Below are 20,056 nucleotides of genomic sequence, written 5' to 3'. Positions count from 1 at the left end.
TTGCCCTGTGCTTAGTTTTATTTTATTTTGGTTCTAATTAAAGTTCATACTTATTTTTTGGTTAATGTCTATACTTATTTACTACTTGTTGATTGATTCATACCAAAAAATTCGAAAAGGTGTCTATTTAAAGGAAATAATCATGTGGGAGAGGAGACAAAAAATTTGGCATCACAAATCAATTGGAATAATAATGTCTTTGACGATAACATGAAACTACCAATAAAAAAAGGAAAAAGTATAGAAGAATACAGTAACACATGAAAAGCGTGCATGCACGCGAATGAAAAGGAGAGTAGCCACAAGATTTTAAAAGAATCACAACGTTCCTTTTTCCTTAGAAGTATGCTGTTCACTATGCTCCCAACGTATATCATAAAAAAATGTTGGCTCTGCAAAAATAAAATAAAATACAATATAAAAATAAATAAATAAATAAAATAATGGTTTTTTTTTTTATGATAGTAATACAGTATCTTCTATATTTTATATTTTAATTGTATCAAATTAGATTAATTACTCAATTTATTGTTTAAAAAAGGAATTTGTTATTCAATTTTTTTTTATATAATTTATTATTCAATTTAATCTCTCACAATTTACTCGGAGTAAATTATGTCTTAACTAATTGAAGATCTTATTTGTTCTTGAAAAATAACACCGATTAATTTGAACACGAACTTTTGTCAAATATTTTATTAAACCGTGAAAAAATTATGAGAATCGAATTGAGTCGTTGATTGTTAAATTATTTGGATTATTATCTTGATTAAATTTCATAATTTTTATCTCGATTATTAAATTTATTTTAACATGATCTCAAAATCATACAGTGAAAGAAAAAGAACTCAAAACTACGTGCTCTATTTTATTTTAAACAATTCAATTAGTACTACTTATATCGTACTCTTTCCGACCTTATTTATAAGCAAAAATTACTTTTTAGATTCATTGAAAAGTCAATGTATCTAGCCTAAGACTAGATATATTGGTTTTTCAATGAATATAAAAAATAATTTTTACTTATAAATAAGGTCGAAGTAGTCCTACTTATACGACATGTTTAGTCCAAAAATTATTAGTACTTACTAGTATCTTTTTACAAAATTATTGTAAAATAAGATCATTAATTAAACTTTACCTAAAAAAATTCATTAATTAAATGATGGTGGCCACGTATATAACAGTTGGTAATCAACCCTATAAACATTTCAAAGTCACATGCACAAAGAAAATGCATTTACTAACTAATAGTATGAGTTGGACATGGTGTGGTCCAGCTTCATGAAGAGCTAATAACGACTCAATAGAAATATAGAAGGACGATACAAACACAACAGATCCTATCCTAATCCTAATCCTATGATCCTAACTCCAAAGTTGAATGATAACTAACCAATAATAAGTGGGTCAAGGTTACTTCAAAAGAAGGGTTTTGACCAGCATTAACACCACTACTTGACAAAATTGCTATTACTAAAACTAAAAGTGCATTATGCAAACAACATCTATCAAAAGCAGATTGTGTTAATTGTTAAATACTCCTTCAATAAAGAACTTTGTAATATCTTTATCCTTTTTATATTATGGTTTTATCAATATTTATTGTTTGATAGAATTCAAGTTTAGATTTTATAGGTGGAATAATTTTTTATCTTGCAATTAAACTTTAAATTATATAATGTCATTCTCATAAGAACTGAAGGGGTTAATGTAAAAAAAAAAAAAAGTAAGAGATATATTTAAAGGGTAAAAATATGTCTTATATTATTGTGAGTTTGTTAATAAAAAAAATTTGTTGCTACTAAAAAAATCAAGAGTATTGTTGGTATTATTGTTAAGTGTTACGTATTTCAAATTATAGTGAAGGGCAAAATGGACCAAAAAAAAGTCAGCTCAAGCTCCCTTATCCCTTTTATATATTGTTATAGATACACTAAAGAGTACTACCTCCATTCTGATTTATAAGCAAATATTCTTCTTTTCATACATATTAAGGAATTCTTAGTGTATAATTTTATCATTGGTGGGGAGTAAGAATAATTTTCTTCTTAATATTAGTATTAAATTATACACTAAGGAATCCTTAGTATTGAATATGAGAAATTAATATTTATACACCGAAGAGTACTCCCTTCATGCATGTAAGCTACTTGGACAAAAATAACCATAGTTACCAAACCACATTAAATGTTAGTTGAATTGGAAAGATGATATTAAATAAAGTTGAATTTGATAAATTTTGCTTATATTTAAGAACAACTTTTTGTCTTGACTTTTGCTTATAAGTAAGAATAGAGTGAGTATGTCACAATCTTAAACAACCGACTATTTTCCATTCAAGTCTCCTTGCACTTTTCACACATACTCTTATGTATAAGTATTTTTACATTTTTATGCATATTAAAAAAATTATGTAATTAAATTGTATAATTTGTGTATAACTATTACTAGTATACTAAATTATCATTGGTGAATAAATATATTCAATATTAATTTCTCATATTACAATGTAAATTGATAGTATTAACCAAGATATATATTTTAAAAAAGAATAACAAATACATCTAAGAATTTATAGAAAAATTTATAGTTATGAACAGACAAATCTTATAATAGTCTTATATAATTTAAGACAGAAAGAATGTTATGAAAATTTTGCAGAGTAACTAATGTGTTGGGTATGCTACTACTAAATTAACTTTTATGTATAGATTTGTTTAATATCGACTTCAGTTTTCATCTTCGAGATAATTAGTAGAATTAATTAAAAATATATTTAAAAATAATAATAAATGTAAAAATGTGTCTAATTTGCATTTGAACTTATATTTAGAAATAATTTTTTGAAAAAAGGGCTTATAAATAAGGAGAGGTAGTATTGGTTTTTTGGGACTTTTGTGCATGAGACCCGGCTTTGAGGTAAAGCCAATACCAAAAAAGTGGCTTATGATGCTTTTTTAAGGTAACTATACTTTAAAAACAAAAAGGTGATAACTATGTAGTTGATTATTGGAAGAAGGAATACAATACAAGAGGGAAAATGAAAGTGTGGTACCCCTAAATTGATGTTACAAAGTATGTACAAAATAATCAAGTTGTACATATTCATCCCACCCAGTTGGTTTGGTGACCACTAGTAGGTCTAGTCCATGTACAGCACATGTTGGATTCTGTCCCACAATATTATTGAGAGAACCATATCCCATTAAGTGAGCTTAAATTGTGTTTTAAAGAAAGAAAATCGTTCATATGGCCTCCTATACTGCTTTCCGACCCCTAAAATGACGAAATTATCCTTGAGATCATTTCAGAACATAAATTTCGAACACGATTTTCTTTTTCGGTGCTTATGGTTTTGTTTCCTTGTTTTGTTAGTGTTGGTGCTGTTGGTTTTGGTTAGTTTTGCTCTTTCCTGGTAGTTTAAGGCGGGGTTCAATCCGTAGTACTGGACAGATGCCATCCCCATCGGAAATGGTCGTCTACAGCTCAATGGTAAATCAATCAATCACTTTTTGCTGTGTTATTTTCTATATAACAACATTTCAGAAATCTCTCAAATTCGGATAGTAGCTTCTGAAGCTTAATACTATTTTGTTAACATGTAAGTATGAATCATCACAAATGTCACCCATGTTTTTGAAAGGAAACAACTTGTTCCTAGCAGTTCAAATCATAAAATAAAACAGACAAATGCTTCCTGACAATGGTCATGAGATATTTGAATGACAAATTATGTTTGCCTCTACTCTCTCTAGGGTAATACAATCATCAAGCTTTTTGCTAATAATTGAACAATGTTACAAGTAAAGAGAACAATGATTACATAAGGTAACTAAGAGCAATTGACACATTGGATTTATTGAAGTATAAAGTCATACCCACACCTTTCACAAGTGGGCATGACTAAACAGAACAATAGCATACAGCTCAAGCATCACACAAAATTCTCGACAAATTTACAGATTTTTTGTGATTGGATATTATGAATCAAAATTTACAAAAAAAAAAAGTTTCATTTTCTATCATACAGTAAAAACCCAGAAGAAAAAAAAAAACTGTCTATTTCTCAATTAATTGTGGAACAATCCATTGAAGAGGAAACCGAAAATAGGCTAAAAAATCTAGTTTAAGCAACGCCCTGGTATGTATTAGCTTGAGGCTTTCAATCAAATTCCAGCACCACTTTACCTTGAACGATTCTCTTGTCTTTCGCCTCATGAGCTTCGCTTACTTGTGTTATAGGAAATGTTTTATCCACAGGTATCTTCATCTTTCCGGCTTCACATAGCTTTCGAATCTCAGTTAAACCTTCTATGTCAGCCCTCATGAATATCCATGAGTATTCTGCATCACAAGGAAAAAGAGGATTGAGCTTCACATTTTTTTTAAAAAAAAAACACACACACACACACAACAGACTGAGAATTTCTACCTATTCCGTTAACAACTCGGTATTGAATCTGTTTTTTCAATAAAAAAGCTGTAGCTGCGGGAAGCCCAAGAGTCAGACCAAGCTTATCAGACAACGATGCTGCTTCACCCTTCAAGATGTGAGAAAAAGAAGGATTAAAGACTGAGAAAATTATCTAACAGGTCATTCCGGCAATGAACCAAGAGAACCTAACAAGTATTATGATGAATATGAAAAAAGCGATAAACTTTAATGTTCTACCTGAAGTGTCATATAATGTCCACCTCTTTTCAGAAAACTAATGCCCATCCGTTCTGTCTCAGCCACACCAATTGTGTCCAAAACAACATCAAACTTTCCCTTTATAGACAACTCATAATCCTGCCAATAAAGAACGAAGTTTAGTCATAGAAGTCTATTGCAAAATGCACTGGCAGGAAGTAAAGATAAGCTTAATGATCAAATTATCTTAGTGTCATGCTCATATATCCGAACTTTCAATTTGCAGTTGGTTAGATTTTTGAGTCAGTTAAGTTAGTTACTAGTGTGGTTTAGTTGGTTCAAGTGTTTTTATCAGCTCGTGCTTTTGAAAACCAATGGAGTCGACTATGGAGTTTTTAGCAGCTCGTGCTTTTGAAAACATTGCCTGTCATTATTGTAATATCTAAACTAATATTTAAAAATATGATACAAAGAAAATTCAAAACCACCTCAGAAAGATAATCGACAGCTTGCTCAGCACCAGCTGCTAACATTCGTTCAATGCTTTGACTTCCACAAGTAGTTGTGACAGGGCAACCAGCAGCTACTGCAAACTGAATAGCAGAAAACCCTACAGCTCCTCCACCTCCTATTACTAATATCCTTTGCCTGTTTGAGATGAAAGTTATAAGTGAGTGAAAATGAAAACTCTAAATGTATAGAAAATGATATGTAAGAAAAAAAAATTAATTTTCGCAGATGGAAATCATATTTTAGCAATATAAACATACCCCTCAGTTATTCTAGCAGTACCATTTAGAGCACGCCATGCTGTCAGTGCAGCAAAAGGAATGGCACTTGCTTCCTACAAGATAAAAAATTAAGAAAAATCATGCCTTCAAATGTTCCAAAGGAAATAGAGGGGGGAAATTCATGGTCAATTGTTCATTTAGAAAGCACTAATAATATGTAACAAGTAATTATGGCAGTGATGAAAAAACCAATGGAATGGACATAACCAGACAAAGATTATTGTTTTTACGAGTGAACAAGAAATACACACAACATTGGACTATATATATATATATATATATATATATATGCAGTTGAAGAATATTCTAAAACACATAAATCAAAATAATTTTACTCCAGGAAACATAACAACCATTAGAAAGGTAATTCATGTGCACAAAACTACAGCATTACAGCTCTGCAGTCCAACATATTCCCACTTATGCAACATGCATTTCATTAGGTGTATGCAACATAACATACATACCACTAGTTCGACATACACTGCATTTTATCCCCTCAGACTTCAGTCTAACCGACCACAAGATAACCACAGAACGAAGGTAAGAAAAATAGGTACAAAAGAAAAGAGATTTAGTTCCTTTAAGACCAGGGGTTCACTTTTGAGTTTTGTGACATGACAAAAGTGCAGGGAGTAGATTTTATTCAATTAATTATTGTTATGCACATGCATATATTTCAACATTATCCAAATGGATAATTTTTTCATCTAAATGTCGGTAAGTAAGCTCAACACTTTAACTTCCAAAGAGCACCCCCCCTCATTTCAGCATAACTTAATTCATAAGGATTTTTTTTTTTTGACAAAAACTTAATTCATAAGGTTAAAAGTTATATTTTGAAATGTTCTTTCTTGGGGTTCAAAACAGAATTAGGAGCACAACAAACATCAAATTCAACAGACCTAATCTTTGTCAATGACAATGCATGAAATCACAACCTCCCTGAGGTACTAGATACCATATTGAAGGCAAGAAAATAATACAAAGTGTAACAGAAAGAAGAAAAAAAGGATTCAATGTTATTATTATGCCCAAACCAGTTTTCAGGTGTGAATACAATACAAGTACTTAACACCTAACCAGTTTTGTTATAACTGCTTTGTGACAGTTGGCATCAGAATCCAAACTAACTAAAAGAGATTCAGTTAGAACTGAGCTGTGCATAATTGAACTCAATAGCAAACGAACATGCAGTACGTTAACAAATTTAAAAGATAAAAAAAAACTAGGAAACATTCGAGAGCATCAAAACATAATTGAGAGGTCACTAATTCTAAACATCCAGCTCAACAGACCTAAACTCAATTTGAACCAAACCTAGTTTGGACAAACTTCTCAAGAAGCGCTTATGGGAAAATAAATATCAAAAGAATCTCGCAATAATTAAAGGTTTTTCAAACAACAAACTCTAGCATAAGCCAAAATTAGCTTTTGCATCTCACGTTTTCACAAGCCCTATCATTTAACTTCTCAAACAACTTGATAGAAACCAACTGATATAGAATAAGGAAATAGGGAAAATCCCTTTGATTACAGAATGATACCACATAACTTCGAGGGTCTGACCTCTGTAATGCCAAAATGGCCCCTTTCCAGTCAAATTCCAAGATACTTTCTCAATCAACCCTTCTATTTATAGGACCTTTATATGGAAGTTATTTTCTATAAAAACCACCTATCCTAATCTAACTGCAGTTCCATATGACAGTTATTTTCTATAAAAACTGTCAAGTGAAGTAATAATAAAAACTGCCTAGTAATAATAACTAACAAGGCCCATTATTATTGCTATCCTAATTAACGCCCATATCTAACACAACTACAATCTCATACAAAATTTTCCATAAGTAAAGAACTATAAACACTTACTCAAGAAATTTCCATAAACTAGAATCTCATCCAAACATAGCCTTAGCTAACCTCTCAATAGATTCTTTCTTAACCAAAGAAAAGTCTTACAAGTCTATAGTTGCTAAAAAAACTATTCCTCATTGCATGATAATTTAAACATTTATTTAGTATAATCACTTACTAAAGAAACTTCTATAAACTAAAATCTCATCCAAACATAGCCTTAGCTAACCTCTCAACATATTCTTTCTTAACTTATGAAAAGTCTTAACAAATCTATAGTTGCTAAAAACACTATTAATCATTGCATGATAATTATTCATACATTTCTTTAGTATAATCACTGAATAATAATAACAAATCATAGACAAAGAATTAGAACATTTGAAGAACACATAATACATACCACATGAGAAAGTGAATCTGGTTTTGCAGTAACCTCATCTTGAGAAAGAATTGCATAATCAGTATAAGTCCCTCTAATAGCAGTTGGATGCAAAGCCCCAAAAACTTGTTGGCCAACACACACAGACTTCACCTCAGAACCAACCGCCACCACCTCTCCGCTCACATCACGGCCCAAAATAATCGGCAGAAGCCTCTCAAAAACTGAACGCCCATAACCAACACGCATCTGCAAAAAAAAAAATTGAAAAGATTGAAAATTGAAATAGCCCATAATGCAAGAATGAAACTTGATGAAAGAAACTGACTCTGGTATCCAAAGGGTTAATGGAAACGGCGCGAGAATGGACGAGGACTTCATGGGGTTTGAGAGGAGGGATTTCGACGTTATGGTGAAGTTGGAGATTGTGGGGTCCACCGAAAGAGGGAAGGAGAATGGCTCTGCAGGTGGAGATGTGGCGGGATGAATGTGTGATTAGGTTTGTGAAACGGTGGTTGATCGGAATTCGCATCTTGGAGTGTTTTCAGTGTTGTTGAGATTGAAGAAGAGTGTGCATGTGATTTTGTGAATGAGGAAATGAGAAAGAGAGAGAAAGAAGGAACGTGTCTGTATTATAGTCCGCAGAAAGAGAAAATGAAATGTTAGTTGTTGCCGTGGCTTCATTTGGCGCTCTCTCTCTCTGTCTATATATATATATATACACAATTGAGATGGGTAAAGGAAATGAAATGCCGAGTTGGATCGATACATTGGGTCGAATAGATTTTGAGCAACTATACAAGTTTATGAAAGTTTTTCTTCCGATCTCGTCATTTTTTTATACCCACTAAAATCCAATTTCGTCCTTCGGAATTCGAAAAAAATTGAACACAAAATTTCGGTTTTTACGAACCGAAACAAAGAAACTTCGGTTTTTAGAAACCACTCGCTAAAAATTTTGGTTAATAAAAACCAAAGCGATCCTTTATATCAGTAACCACTCCTGTCACTTCTTATTCTTCATCAAAACATAATCAAAATTCAATCCGAATCATCAACGTTTTCAAATGCATTCAAGGCTTGAAATTAAGATTGGAACGTCATTTAAGGGATTCGACAAGCATTGAAGCTCAATCTTAAGGTAAACATCGTTTAAATTTTTTTAGGGAAGAACAAAAAAACGAAGAGAAATGTTATGGTGATGAGGAATACGTAGAATGATAAAAAAAAAAGGTAAGAAACTTGATGAAGTATGATTTGAAGTTTGAAGTTGAAGTAGGGCTCAAAATCGCGCACCAAAAGTTGAAGGTGTTGAGGGTATTTTTTGACAGTTTGAAGATTGAGTTCAATGAAACCTAAATGAAGAGAGGAGTTATGCTTCTGTTTTTATATAAGTTAACTTCGCTTAATATAAATCGAAAAATTTAGCGAGCGGTTTATATTAACCGAAATGTTTAAACGATGAAAATAATTCGGTTCGTAAAAATCGAATTATCTTGCAAGGGCAAAAATGTCAGTTTGGGGGTATAAAAGAATGGCAGGGGATTGGAAGAGAAACTTTTCAAGTTTATGGATCCCCTCACTTATATATTGTTTAGGCTCTAATACCATTGTTGGATCATTGAGGAGGAGTTTAACTGGGTTGAATCGGTACATTAGAAGCAACCACATAAGTGACTTTTGACACCATATCTTTTACCTAAAATCTTAAGACATTGAATTTATAAGTTCTCTCACTTATATATTTCTCAACATAAACTCTTCCGATCAATGTCTCACTTGATATCTTTTCCAAAAAAAATTGTCTCACTTGATGGATCTCAAAAAAGTGTTATATGGTGTTTAACGTGACCAATAATAGTGGTTATTATCATGCTTTTAGACTTTGTTATAGTACTTGTAATGATCATTTTTTACGTATTGTAATGATCATTGATATTTTCAAAAAAAAAAATTAAAAAAATGATCATTGATGTTATGAGAAAAGTTGTAGATAAATGTGATTGGTGGGTACCCAGAATATAACATTCTGTTAGTGTTACTTAATAGGTTATAAAGTTTTTTTTTTTTTTACACAAGGTTATTAAGTTAGTTAAGAAGTTAAAAAGTTAGTTAACGCAATTTGGCTCTATAAATAAGAGCATTCATCCTATAATTCACACATTATCAATTACAATGCTACTTTCAAAGTCATGCTTTCGATCTTTCATATGCATATACTTTAGGACCATAAAATTCTCTGATCTATTTATAAGTGAATCCATCGTTACACACCTTCGGAGTTTTTCCTACCAATTATACTCGAGAAGTAGAAAACAAAACAACAGTGATATCCTGAAAATACAAAACTGATCTTATAGTGATTCTCAAAAACTATCGTCTCCCTTTCTAACATGAGTTCTAATTCAATTTAAGCAATACAATAACAATTGAATGAGGGTCCTTGACAATAATGTTTTTGAATAAAAGGTAGCCAATGAATGCTATGATACAATTCCAGCATGGTTGGCATTCAAAACATCTTCATTATTCTGCATCTTTTATCTTCTTCCGTTTCTTTTGCTTCTGTTTGGACCGAAAGTTACCTTTTGTGCTCTTCTCCCATTCTTTTCTATTTTTCTGGTAAAGCATCATAGCAGCACGGGCGTCATCTATCTGAAACAACTTGGATTTGTTAGATTTACAGATTCAGCTATGTTTTACAAGCTGGCACGTTAAAAATGCAAGCATGGTTATTAGTATCTTACGGTACATGCAAGTTGTACCTTGATTCGAAACAAAACTGAACCCAGTATATATGAATCTCTAGTGTGTCTATTTTGGATATCAATATCATTTTGAATCATAATTCACTATGATGAATCATGATTTATTCTTATGAATCAACACGTAAAGTTAGCGTAGCCAGCCTTCTTTCTTTTTTTTCAACTTTGTACAGCTAACCACTTTTCTTGTCATTTGATTTATGGCTTGAATCTTGAATAATTTTGAGGTTCATATATGATAAATCAACTTACAATTCTGTTGTATCTTAAAAATGTATTGATAATGTATTCATAATAAGATTCGATTCACAATTCACATAAAATAGGTCTTCCAGTTTACGATTTTAATCTCAATTTGATAACCATTTGTGCAGGTTCTAGAAGTTGAGGAAAATAAAAATCCAAACTCAGTGGTAACTTCATTTTCTTAAAACTAGAGAAACTTTTATCTTCGAAACACAATTGCCATTTATCCAACATACTTATGGTTATATTATACTTTTGAAGTGATCGCATCAAAGAAGAGGGTAGGAGGGAGTAGCAAAAAGCTAGATAGACTAACCGGGCAGTGCTCTCCTGTTTGAATCTTAGCACCAAGATGTTCCGAAGCGAGATGCCGCAATGCTACTCTACCACTTGACCTGGTTAAAACCCAACAGCATGTTTATCAGAACATATTACAGGAACATTTGGCATAAAAAAGTACAAAGGAAAACGCTGGAAAGGGGGCAAGTTGACAGTACCTTAGAAACGGCGGGTACTCGGAGGTATCGCGTATATCCTTTTTCGGATGACTTAATAATAATGCCTGTAAAAGTACAGTGCCAGGTTCACAGATTACAGACTGATAAGAGAATATACATGTAAATCTAAGAAAGAAAGAAAAAGAATAACCACTAAAATGGACCTTAAGATCATTGGACAAGGCATGACCTACAAGGATCCTTCCGTGGATCAACTCTGCCACCTTCTTCTGAGCAGTAGAAAAATCCTTTGCTACAAATGGAAGATAAAATTGCTGATCAGTGTACTAATCATAAGGCCAATCATGTAAATAATTAGGATAAACACTGATCCTCATAATAATATTAAGCTATTATAGCTGCTTTAAAGAACTAAAACATGCCAATAGCTAAAGCTCTGAACCTTAATTGCTAACATCAGTACAGACTCCTTTCTAACAGCTAATCATATTAGCCTATACAAGAGGAGAGGACGAGGAAGCTAGCAATTCCCTTGTTTTCCCGAGAAGAAACCTATGACCGGGTAAACTGGTTGGAAAGGTATTTTGAGGCGATGTTGGTTATGGAGGGGAAAGCCCTATTGTGGTTTCAATAGTGAAAAACCATCAACTTGGTAAAGTTAGGTTTCAGCTCATTAATTTTTTTTTTATTTTTTACTCAAAGCAACAAAATAAACTTGTAAATTTATAAGTTTGTTCATTTTCAAAGTATTAGTGAAAATGCACCTTATCTTCATATTGTTGTGTGCATAAATATTCAAAGCAACAAAAGAAAGTGAATACAAGGCGACACTTTTGTAGTTATTATTATTAGTAGTAAAAACTAAAAACTACATATGAATTATGAAAAGATCACTATTTCCAGCTATAATGAAGTTCCTGTTTCTACAAGAAATTTGAAAGTTGGAATACTTCACTACAAAAGAATATTTCTCGACTTGAACAATATAGAAAAGAATAAGAAAAAAAAAAGGAGTATTATGCGAACCTTTTCTCAGATCTCGAGGTCTTATGCCACTAATTTTAGTACGGAAGTCAACAACCCGCTCCATTGGTCGTACAAACTCGTCATAAATAACATTACCCCACTTGTTAACCTGCCATCAACTGAACTAATGTTAAATATAAATGACTTAACAATGCAATGGGAGATGAAATGAAAATACTGATGATTATTGCCATACTTATTTATGTTAATATTGAAGAAAATTAACATCAAGTAATTTAGTATTTTTGTTTTGCTAATTGAAAAATAAAAAATTTACTATTTAGACTGAGGACCACTTGAATCTCTTCAGTAAGAAGTTTTTACCAAGTCAATAATCATCTGACTTAAAATACTGAGGGATTTAAAACTTATTTTTGATGGAGCAAAAAAATAAAATTGTTTGATTATTATATTGTTATCAAGAATGAGCTCTATATTACGTGGATAAATTTAAAATACAATATTAATCGTTGAAAGGGACAAATAATACTCATCTGAATCTAGCACTTCAACAATTTGTTTATATAAGGTGATAAAGTACAAGAAACAAGTTATTAATATTATGGTCAATAATAGTGTTCTCAAAATAGCGGATTGCAGAAAATAGTGGAACACCAAAAATCTGCTATGTGGAATAGTGGAAGCCGCATAGGGGTTGAAATTAGTCAATTATATACAAAAAACACACGCTGCATACAAACAAAAAAGGGAATGGAGGCAAAGCATAACTTTAAATTAGGTCATGTTTGGCACACATGTACATTCTTTAGTTTAATAATTTATAAACCCTAAAATTCTCTTCTTTCTGCTATTGCCACTACATCAGCTAGCAGAAATTGGAATATCAGCTGCTATTGCCCTGATATTGAAACTAGCATATCAACATGGTTTCATATCGAATTGATCAAAATCCGATATGCTATAGCTCTGTGTCGCTGGTATTTGACAATACTATGAGAGACAAGAATCTCAAAAAGAATTGTCAGATAAACGACAGACAGTATTAAATATCACCCAATTAATGGGTACTCTATTGTTGTTGTTGTGTTATGTGAGGCTAATGGAGGAGTAGTCCTAGCCACAACGTATTTCAAGTGGTACTAGCAACCCCACAGTAAAAGTAAATTCCTCCCCAAAAATCCAATAGAAAATAAAACGGGTTATGAACAAAAAGGAAAAGGCCTGTAAACCAATCAGTTAATAACTTTACCAATCATACATTCTTTTTCACAATATGAATTCATCGGTACCTAGTAACTTAGGCCCAAAAAAAAACAATTTTATAAATGTGCATAGAAAATTACGTTAAAATAAAAATCATTGACCATAGCAAGATGAAGAGGAACAAATTATTACCAGTGTTACTCTTGCAAGAGCACTTTTGTTTCCTTGACCAACCCCAACCATTTCGCAATCCATGGCCACAACATCTGTCAAACTGGCAAATGGTTAATAAGTTATAAGTACAATTTATTCTAAAATAGAGTAGAAATCTCCCTAATAACACAGCTGCATAGTAGATAAAATGAGACGAATACAATGCAAGGGTATAGAAACAACTCTGCATTGTAATAGAAGCAAAGAGTGACAACTATTATACTATTATCATCATGCATTCAAAAACTAAGAATTAACAGCAACCATAATTTAATGTTAAAATCAAAATGCAATCAATTTTTCACTGTTTTTTTTAAAAAGAAAGTCCGGCCATCTCTCCTACATAATGATTATGTCCCTAAACCAAGTGAATAGTGAGGCATTCATATTCCATTTGCGAGATTAAGGGGGAAACTTTTTATTAATTAATTAAAGTAGCACTAATGGCCATTTTACACTGGTTGAGGTTACAAGGTTAAGTTTTTACCGCTGAGCTAGCACCTCAAGTATCACATCAAATAAACATGAGATTACAAGGTTAAGCTCTTACCACTGATCTAGAACCTCAAATAAACAAGAACAAACTATACCAAACAATCTATGACAGCACCAACATGACACATGTGGTTACACTCTTACACTCAGTCACTTCGATTTTTACAAAAATTATTATATGTGTCTACATGTCAGGGTCATGTTTCTGAGAAAATAATCATACCACCCCAAATTGCACAAGTAGCATATAAAACATCACTATAGTCAATTAGTCACCTTGCATCATCATTTACAGGAGCAAGAGGGTTAATCTCACAATCATCAGAACCATCGTCATCATCATCATCTATCCTCTCTTTACGTTTCCCTGTCAAAACAATAAAATTGAAAGAAAAAAAAACAAAATTCAAACTACAAAACAATGAAAGCTACATAACTTTCTGAACTCAAATAGCTTATACACCAAACAAGCAACACCCAGAAGGAAAAATTGAATTTTTTTGTTTACCCAATATTGAATTTGGGGTGTCATCATCAGAATCATTGAAGTTCCTTGAAACTTTGGGGCCATTAAGATTCAGCTTCTGCAAAAGGTTAAACAGAAATTAATTGGTATAGAAATAAGAGAATTTTTGTGTATAGATGAAAAGAAGGAAGAAGAAGAATAGAGTTGAGACTTGTTGGAGTTGAACCCAATTAGGGTTCATTTGGGTTTGCTTTGATTTCTTCATGTATTGGCCGCCACAACGTGTAAGTTTCACAATCAGGGTTCAAGGGTTTAAGCTTCCGGTGTTCAAGTTCAAGTTCAGAGACAAAACGAAAATATGTTAGAGCAACGACGTCGTTTTTATATCAAAGAACATTTTTTAATCTATTATTACCAATAGGGTCATGTTAACTTGTGCCCTAAGGGCACATGTTAAACTACCTAAAAAATAGAAATATAGCATTTAATGATACAAAGAATTTAATGTTTAGATAATTGAATACACCACAAGTTCAATAAATTTTTTCCACATTTATCTTCTTAACATGTGCCCTTAAGGGCACAAGTTAACATTCTCCATCTCCTTACCAATATAAAGTAGGAGAATGTTAACATGTGCATATGCACATGTTAAGGTAGTAAAAATAGAAATTATGTCTTAGAATATGTGCATTTTAACTTTTCAAGCATTAAATGTCTTGTATCATTAAATGTTAAATTTCTATATTAAGATACCTTATCATGTGCCCTATATGCACATGTTAACAAGACCCTATAAAGTATATGGTAAAGTCAAAAATAACGCTTAACAAAATGCCAAGTGTTACCAATATAAGAAAGTTCAACTATATGGTAAAGTCAAAAATAACCTTGCTTAACAAACCGTCAAGTGTTACCGATATAACAAAGTTTGTCCCTCACTGAATCACGGTACAACTTTTTGTCAATAATATAACTATAAAAAAAATACTAAAATACACATTTTATTTTCGAATATAAAAATATTATCGTTCTATTTATCTCTGATACAGTTTTGTCATGTCTTGTATTATCTTGTTATCTCCTGTATTGTCATGTTCAGTCTTTGCTGTTTTACGAATCAAACGCACCTTTAGACAACTTATCCAGATGAAAAAAAGTTGTCTCATGGTTATGTAGGGGACAAAAATTTCAATTTTTATCCTGTCTCTTGGCCCCAGTTTATCCAATTTTAGGAACAGTTTTAAAATCAAACACAGTACAACAATAGTTGTCTTGTCCAGTCTCTTATTTTTTATCAGATCAAACGCACAAATTATAAGTCACTTTACCTTGCCAATGAATCATTTAATGCTCTTTTTCCTATTACACCCTTAACTATTTATTTCTTTTTCTGCTTTCAATTCTTCAATTTATTTTTCTCATATCATTAATGAATGACGATTTTGTAAACTAACTCATAATTTTCTTTTTCCATACAACATTAATCGCATTTCTTAATTTGTATAATATGGTCAAAACGACTTACATTTTGGAACAGAGGGAGCATTGAATGTAGTTTTATCCAAGATAATATGGGTCACTAAATGTTGACACTACATTAGGCTCCAATACCAATGATTACTGAACCTCTCTTAAAGTCGATTGTTTGAGAAAATCTAAGTTCGATTTTTCATGAGAATAAATTTTTTGTCAAATTTTTTTTAACTCCACGACCGAACTCTAAATTATCGGGGACCTTTTCCCTAAAATGTTAAAAAAAATTGTTGACACTTAGAAATCTGAACTTCATTCACTACATTGTAGAACACGGTCTCTTTTCACTATAGTCATGTTATTCAAATAACATAAAATTGACTAAGAATTAAAATTATAATTAGGTGATCCATATTCTTTTAATTTGTATTAACTTTTTAGTTTTTGATGGTTGTTTGACAAGTCCATCAAGATTATCGTCAAATAATAATAAAAATAAGTTTGTCTTCACGAGAATTACGCATTTTCAATAAAAGATTCAAATTAACTTGGGATCAAATCTTTTACAAGTAAAAGGAATGTTGAGTTGCTCACAATCAAGTATTTTGATGATGTGGCACTCTACAAGAAAAGTTTACAATCTCTATTAAAAAACTTTTTCATCATCTCCTTTAATTAAATCATTTTAATTTTAATTATCAATATATCAAATTATCAAGTTTACAATCTCTATTAAAAAACTTTTTCATCATCTCCTTTGATTAAATCATTTTAATTTTAATTATCTTTAATTAAATCATTTTAATTTTAATCTATTACAAGTAAAAGGAATGTTGAGTTACTCACAATCAAGTATTTTGATGATGTGGCACTCTACAAGAAAAGTTTACAATCTCTATTAAAAAACCTTTTCATCATCTCCTTTAATTAAATCATTTTAATTTTAATTATCAATATATCAAATTATCAAGTTTACAATCTCTATTAAAAAAAATTTTTCATCATCTCCCGTATCCCAGAACGAATTGCCAAAAAACTGGTTTGACAACGGTATTCAGATAAGGGTCTTATCTCCTTTTGTTCTGAAACCTTGGCACAATTCTAAGGCTAAGGTACGATCTACTGAAAAAAGAAAAGAGGATCCACTGAAAAAAAAGAAAAGATCTACAGAAGATAGAAACTTCTGGTTTTTAACAGCTTATGGGACACTAACCGAATCGTACCTTGATTATCATGTTCCAATCCCATTTTTAGGGTCTTTTTTTAAAAAAATTAAAAAACAATTGAAAAAATATTTGAAAAATCATTTTTTTCTAGTTCTTAAAGTTTTTAATGAAAGAAAATTTTACAAGTAAAAGGAATGTTGAGTTGCTCACAATCAAGTATTTTGATGATGTGGCACTCTACAAGAAAAGTTTACAATCTCTATTAAAAAACTTTTTCATCATCTCCTTTAATTAAATCATTTTAATTTTAATTATCAATATATCAAATTATCAAGTTTACAATCTCTATTAAAAAACTTTTTCATCATCTCCTTTGATTAAATCATTTTAATTTTAATTATCTTTAATTAAATCATTTTAATTTTAATCTTTTACAAGTAAAAGGAATGTTGAGTTACTCACAATCAAGTATTTTGATGATGTGGCACTCTACAAGAAAAGTTTACAATCTCTATTAAAAAACCTTTTCATCATCTCCTTTAATTAAATCATTTTAATTTTAATTATCAATATATCAAATTATCAAGTTTACAATCTCTATTAAAAAAAATTTTTCATCATCTCCTTTGATTAAATCATTTTAATTTTAATTATCTTTAATTAAATCATTTTAATTTTAATTATCAATATATCAAATTATCACTATATAACTTCTTAAAAGGGACCAACTAACTAAAATGAAAAATTATTAAATTAAAATGGACCAACTAATATATAAGATTTATATAACCACAAAATATTCATAACTATTGAAATTCTTTCAATACTAATACTAATAAAAAAAAGGAATCATTATATTTCAAGCAAGTGAGTCACTTTGATATTCCAAACCTCTTTGATCAATCCCTTAAAGAGCTGAATTTAATAAAAAAAAAAACGTCTGTCTCTCTTCATTGCAAGTTAATTGGTTCCTAAATGAATTAAAAGGGACCAATATAACCACAAAATATATTCTTTCAATACTAAGAAAAAAAAAGTGGTATGTGCTATGTATTATGATAGGTTTTTCTTTCAAATTCTAGAGCTAGAAAGTGGTATGAGCTAGAAAAACACTTTACTATAAAATAAGAAAGTTTAGTGACTAATAGGTTCACTCTCACTCTTTATAACCACCACCCCACATTCTTTTTCTACTTATTATTTCTAAATCTTAATAATTGATATTTTCACTCAATCTTTGAGCGTATTTCTACCATGGTGCTATGTATTGATATCCAACAATATTCATTTGTACTAATGTTTAGTTTTTGTTCTTCATGTGTAGGTTGAAAGAAATAATTTTTCACTACAATATAATGTTAATGGATGAAAAGGCCGGTATACTCAATTACTCTTATCAAATTATATTGTTCATTTAAAAGTTATCTTTAAAATATATTTTTTATCATAACAATGATTGTAAGTAAACAATCTTATTTTTCTCATTTATTTATTGATATTGGTTGTTCATTTGTTATCGAGAACATAGAACGTTATATTATTTTAGTCTACTTACTTCAGATCCATGTGATAGAACCAGAGGAAGAAAAAGGTATTTACTAATTTATAAATTTTTTGTTTGAGTCATCATTTACTTTCTCCAAAATAACTCTTAGGTACGTATTCTTCAACTTTTAATAATGTCTTATGTTCTTTTCTTACTTTCCATGTATGCCTTCACTAATTTATTGATTTCTATGGCAGAATATTGACTAAAGTATCTATTGATTTTCATGCATCCTTACGAGAAATTTGTAAAACAAATAGTCACTCATATAAGAATATCTTATCATCTATTGTATATTCAGTTTCACCCTTTTATTATTTATCCATTTTGTATTTCATATTATTCATATATGTTAATCCATATTTTTTATGGTTGGATATCTATTATATTGATCGGCCAAATTATATCTTGAAAATTGACATAACATCTTTTATCTTCTTTTATTAAAAGGAAGCTTGAATTGCTTTTAGGCCTTCTTTGTGATGATGTGGCACCTCTAAGAGAATTTCTTACAAAAGAATATATCAATAATGAAAAATGAAAAATTTAATTAAAAGTGACCAACTAATATTATTATAAGACCTACAAATTTATATCTCGGTTATGGTTTAGAGAGAGACATAAATGATACTATGACCATCAAATTCTCATGATTGTTGGAATTCTAAAATGAAATTCTCACAAGAAGATATATCAACAAACAATGATGTATTCTTATATTATTTGTCTCAGCTTTCTACTAAATTTGGACTTATAATGATAAATGATAGTATATAATGTAATTGAGAAAAAACTGAATTGCGTCATATTGACATTTTTGCGTCCAACTTTACTAAAAAATTCTCTGATAAAAAAAAATATCTTCTTTAGATTTTTTTTTAATAATATGCAATTTTACTAAAGTTATTGTATAACTATGAATATAATTTTATATTTGATACCGGACTTTTTAGAAAAGAGAATTGATAAATACGAGAACAATAACATGTTTATTATTGGTCCATAGAAGAAAGAATAATTGAAATCAGTTATGAGATTTATTTTATGCTTAATTGCAAATAATTGGAAACACCAATTAATAGTGTGACTTTTGATTATCTGCAAAAGAAACAGCACACTAAAATGAAAAGAATTAAACTTCATGTGTTATTGTGGTTTTTGCATAAAGAGATCTAATTTCTTATGCTATAAATTAACATTTGCATAGTTAATTTGTAAAAATATAATGCAATGATAACTAAACACTCATTACAATTAAATCTTATGACTGTTGGAATGCTTCTCAATGTAACCATGATCCTTATATAACTAATATCTATTCACATGTATCACATACTTTTTGTTTAGTCATGCTCTCTCATTTTTTGTA

General features: G+C 30.5%; 2 protein-coding genes across 4 annotated transcripts; both read right to left on the bottom strand.

The window, feature by feature from the left end:
* Window positions 1–3,832: 3,832 nt before the first annotated feature.
* On the bottom strand, window positions 3,833–8,372 carry LOC123895122 (reticulon-4-interacting protein 1, mitochondrial). Its single transcript, XM_045945337.1, has 7 exons — window positions 7,995–8,372; window positions 7,688–7,915; window positions 5,407–5,480; window positions 5,125–5,284; window positions 4,676–4,795; window positions 4,436–4,544; window positions 3,833–4,347 (listed from the first exon to the last, which is right to left on the bottom strand). Exons 1-7 carry the CDS (start codon window positions 8,196–8,198, stop codon window positions 4,166–4,168), a joined length of 1,077 nt encoding a protein of 358 aa, XP_045801293.1. The 5' UTR covers window positions 8,199–8,372; the 3' UTR covers window positions 3,833–4,165.
* Window positions 8,373–9,886: 1,514 nt separating this feature from the next.
* LOC123895121 (RNA exonuclease 4) lies at window positions 9,887–14,851 on the bottom strand. Of its 3 annotated transcripts, XM_045945335.1 has the most exons (9): window positions 14,711–14,851; window positions 14,542–14,617; window positions 14,310–14,400; window positions 13,518–13,599; window positions 12,162–12,270; window positions 11,339–11,427; window positions 11,175–11,239; window positions 10,994–11,072; window positions 9,887–10,321 (listed from the first exon to the last, which is right to left on the bottom strand). In XM_045945335.1, exons 1-9 carry the CDS (start codon window positions 14,762–14,764, stop codon window positions 10,193–10,195), a joined length of 774 nt encoding a protein of 257 aa, XP_045801291.1. In that variant the 5' UTR covers window positions 14,765–14,851; the 3' UTR covers window positions 9,887–10,192. The 3 variants fall into 3 exon arrangements, with proteins under 3 accessions (XP_045801291.1, XP_045801290.1, XP_045801292.1); XM_045945334.1 differs by having other exon boundaries at window positions 11,175–11,427; XM_045945336.1 differs by lacking the exon at window positions 14,711–14,851 and having other exon boundaries at window positions 11,175–11,427; window positions 13,518–13,591.
* Window positions 14,852–20,056: the final 5,205 nt, after the last annotated feature.

This window comes from Trifolium pratense, linkage group LG7, assembly GCF_020283565.1.
Source record: "Trifolium pratense cultivar HEN17-A07 linkage group LG7, ARS_RC_1.1, whole genome shotgun sequence".
Lineage (NCBI taxonomy): Eukaryota > Viridiplantae > Streptophyta > Magnoliopsida > Fabales > Fabaceae > Trifolium > Trifolium pratense.
This window is presented reverse-complemented; position numbering and strand designations above follow the sequence as displayed.